Here is a 3,567-nt window from a genome sequence, read left to right on the forward strand (position 1 = left end):
CATACCACCCAGTCACTACCCACAGCAGGCTGCCCTTCCAAACTAAGCAGCCGAGTAAATACGAAACTGGTTAGGGATGCCACTGTGAGGCGAACAGTGACTTTGAAGGACTTGCAAAGTTTCATGTTTGAGATGGAAGTCAGTGTTCATACATTGACAACATCCTGGTCCCTACACAAAGCTGGTCTGTATGGGCGAGTGTCAAGAAAGAAGCCGTTACTGAAAAAGAATAATTTTAAATCTCGTATGCGGACATGTGGCAGAAGGTTTTGTGGTCAGATGAGACAAAATTGAGCTTTTTGGTCTAAATTCAAAACGTTACGTCTGGAGCAAGCCCAACACAGCACATCACCTAGTCAACACCATCCCAATTATCAAGCATGGTAGTGGCAGCATCCTATTATGACGATGCTTCTCATCAGCAGGGACTAGGAAGCTTGTCAGGAGAAGATGGATGGTGCAAAGTACAGGCGAATCCTAGAGGAAAACCTGCTTGAGTCAGCCAAGAATATAAAACTGGGTTGAAAATTCACATTTCAGCAGGACAATTATCTGAAGCACAAGGCCAAAGCCACACAGGAGTGGTTTCAAAAGAATAAAGTGAATGTCCTGGAGTGGCCCAGTCACAGTCCCGACTTGAATCCAATGGAAAATTTATGGTGAGACTTGAAGATTTCAGTCCATCAATGATCCCCAACGAACTTGTCAGAATTGCCAATTCTTCCTGAAAATTACACCACCCCATTGTGCAAAGTTGATAGAGACATATACAAAAAGACTCACAACAGTAATTGCTGCCAAAGGTGCTTTCAACAAATACTGATTTAGGAGACTGAATACTTATGCAATCAGCAAATTTCAATTTATATATTTTCTTTGCAAGTTTTGTTGACATTTAAAACAAAATCACTAAAAATACATGGGCTCCATCATGCTGTAATCCATTAAGTGATGTTACGAAAACAACGTTGTAAAGCATGTATTAAGACACTATTTATAATATGTATCCTTTTCTTTTCCCCACTGGGTCAGCGGTAATTTTACGTACTTACAACGCTAAAATCCGGGTTCAATTCGCCATGATGGATAGAGCGCAGATAAGCTACTATGTAGCTTTGCGCTAAAACAAACAAAATATTTTCCTTTTATTATGAATTCATTTGCCATTTCCATAAGCTATGCCTTTCTTTCTTTATTTAATTGGAATTTATCATATAAATTGTTTAATTAACCATATAATCTTAGCAGACACTGTTGAACATGAGATACGAAAATAATAATCCAAGTAGGATTGTGAAAGTTGTAAATCATAATGTAAATGTGTACTTTATTTAGAGCAAGGAAGATTATTTGATGGTTAATGACGTCAAACTACACCCGGTTTACTTTAGCTCGACACTTTGTGTTTTTTGCTTAATCTGTTTACATTGTTAAAAGTGTTGTTATATTGTTTTTTGTTTACTATATAAAGATATGCTTACATTGTTAAAAGTAGTTAAAAGTGTTGTTATATTGTTTTTTGTTTAATATATCAAGATATGCCTACATTGTTAAAAGTAGTTAAAAGTGTTGTTATATTGTTTTTGGTTTAATATATCAAGATATGCTTACATTGTTAAAAGTAGTTAAAAGTGTTGTTATATTGTTTTTTGTTTAATATATAAAGATATGCTTACATTGTTAAAAGTATAGTTATGATGTTTTTTGTTTAATCTCTAAGGGTATGCTTACATTGTTTAAAGTATAGTTATGATGTTCTTTGTTTGATCTCTAAGGATATGTCTTACATTGTTTAAAGTACGGTTATGATGTTCTTTGTTTAACCTCTAAGGATATGCTTACATTGTTACAAGTATGGTTATCATGTTCTTTGTTTAACCTCTAAGGATATTCTCACATTGTTAAAAGTACGGTTATGATGTTCTTTGTTTAAGCTCTAAGGATATGCTTACATTGTTACAAGTATGGTTATGATGTTCTTTGTTTAACCTCTAAGGATATTCTCACATTGTTAAAAGTACGGTTATGATGTTCTTTGTTTAACCTCTAAGGATATGCTTACATTGTTACAAGTATGGTTATGATGTTCTTTGTTTAACCTCTAAGGATATGCTAACATTATTAAAAATACGGTTATGATTTCGTACTTGGTTTAACTTATAAAATAAGATAGAAACTGAAGTAATGTCACAACGATCTGTATATTGAGAACCGTGGAAAGTAAAAACTTCTGATCAAAAGTTAGCTAACTATATAGTTCATTTAAAATAATACATTAACAAAGATACTTCGGTATAATAAACGTACTATACAGTAATTAATGTTATAAATTAATACACCAGAAAAGCAAAATCTATAATGATTAAGAATACATTAAATTATCCTATAAATACATTCATTGTTAACTACAATAAAAACCGATGTTGCAGACTATCTATAAAAATAATAATTAAATTTTTTAAACTCTTCGAGACATTCATTCATCATTATTATAAGGTTTCCATACATTTATTATGGTTGTGCAAAGTTAACCACATTTCCATTGTAACAATCAACTTGTGATTAACAAAAACTTTTAATATACTATCTATCGATTATTCAGGATAACTGACAGATCAGCATCCAAGTATTTATTTACTTGAGGTGGCTTTGGTTACAATAGGAAATGAACCATCTAGTTACTATGTGCTACTTACATGAGGGCATGATGTTAGCAATAGCCGTCATGGAGTTGGTACTTGTTAGATTTGCCACAAAAATTAGCTGCAAGAGAAAAAAAAGAAAAGAAATTTGGGTGCGGAGGATTTTATTTTTTAGTAGTAATATTATTTGTAACAATAGATTCTGTGAGGAGTATAAACATATTATTGTTTTCCTATTACGAATGATTACTTCTAAATTTGTGAAAAAGATTAGCAAATATAATCACAAGAAAATGGTAACTGTGAGCTTTAACTGCTGCCATCTAGTGTTAACTGTTCTATGAAAACGCAATGGTAATCAGTTATAACATGTAGGTAAGTGACAGGCTTGAAAACTATAATACTTAATTTTATTTTACATGCTGACGAAATAAAGCTTTTAAAAGCTGCGATTAAGGTTTTAAAACAAAAATCAAATTCTATTTCTTGAAATATAATGTGATATATTTAAACTATTTCTGGAAATTAATGCACTTCTAGTATTAGGTCGTCAAGAAATTATTGTCGCGTTTTGAAACACTTTCATTAACCTCCACCCCCTCCCCATAAAACGGTTAGTATACGACGAGACAAACACTTTCGGCATGTAACTCTGTTTGTATACAAGAAGGGAAATAACGCCTCTGTAGGCCCCCCAGTGGCACAGCGGTATGTCTGCGGACTTACAACGCTAGAAACCGGGTTTCGATACCCGTGGTGGGCAGAGCACAGATAGCCCTTGTGTAGCTTTGTGCATAATTAAAAACAAACAAACAAACAAACGCCTCTGTAGCCACAAATAATATCAAAGAAGTTTATGGAAATGTTTTGAACGCTCGTAAGTGTCAACGATGGTTCAGCAAATTTGGTTCAGGTGACTTTAGCC

General features: G+C 33.4%; 1 protein-coding gene across 1 annotated transcript in view; it reads right to left on the reverse strand.

Annotated features, from left to right (window-relative positions):
- LOC111087026 overlaps positions 1-3,567 on the reverse strand; it is a 22,898-nt gene that overhangs the window by 3,270 nt on the left and 16,061 nt on the right. The window contains exon 4 of the mRNA XM_022392152.1: positions 2,697-2,763. Coding sequence (XP_022247860.1) covers positions 2,697-2,763 — 67 coding nt within the window. The remainder of the gene's footprint in view (positions 1-2,696; positions 2,764-3,567) is intronic.

This window comes from Limulus polyphemus, unplaced genomic scaffold, assembly GCF_000517525.1.
Source record: "Limulus polyphemus unplaced genomic scaffold, Limulus_polyphemus-2.1.2 Scaffold1653, whole genome shotgun sequence".
NCBI lineage: Eukaryota > Metazoa > Arthropoda > Merostomata > Xiphosura > Limulidae > Limulus > Limulus polyphemus.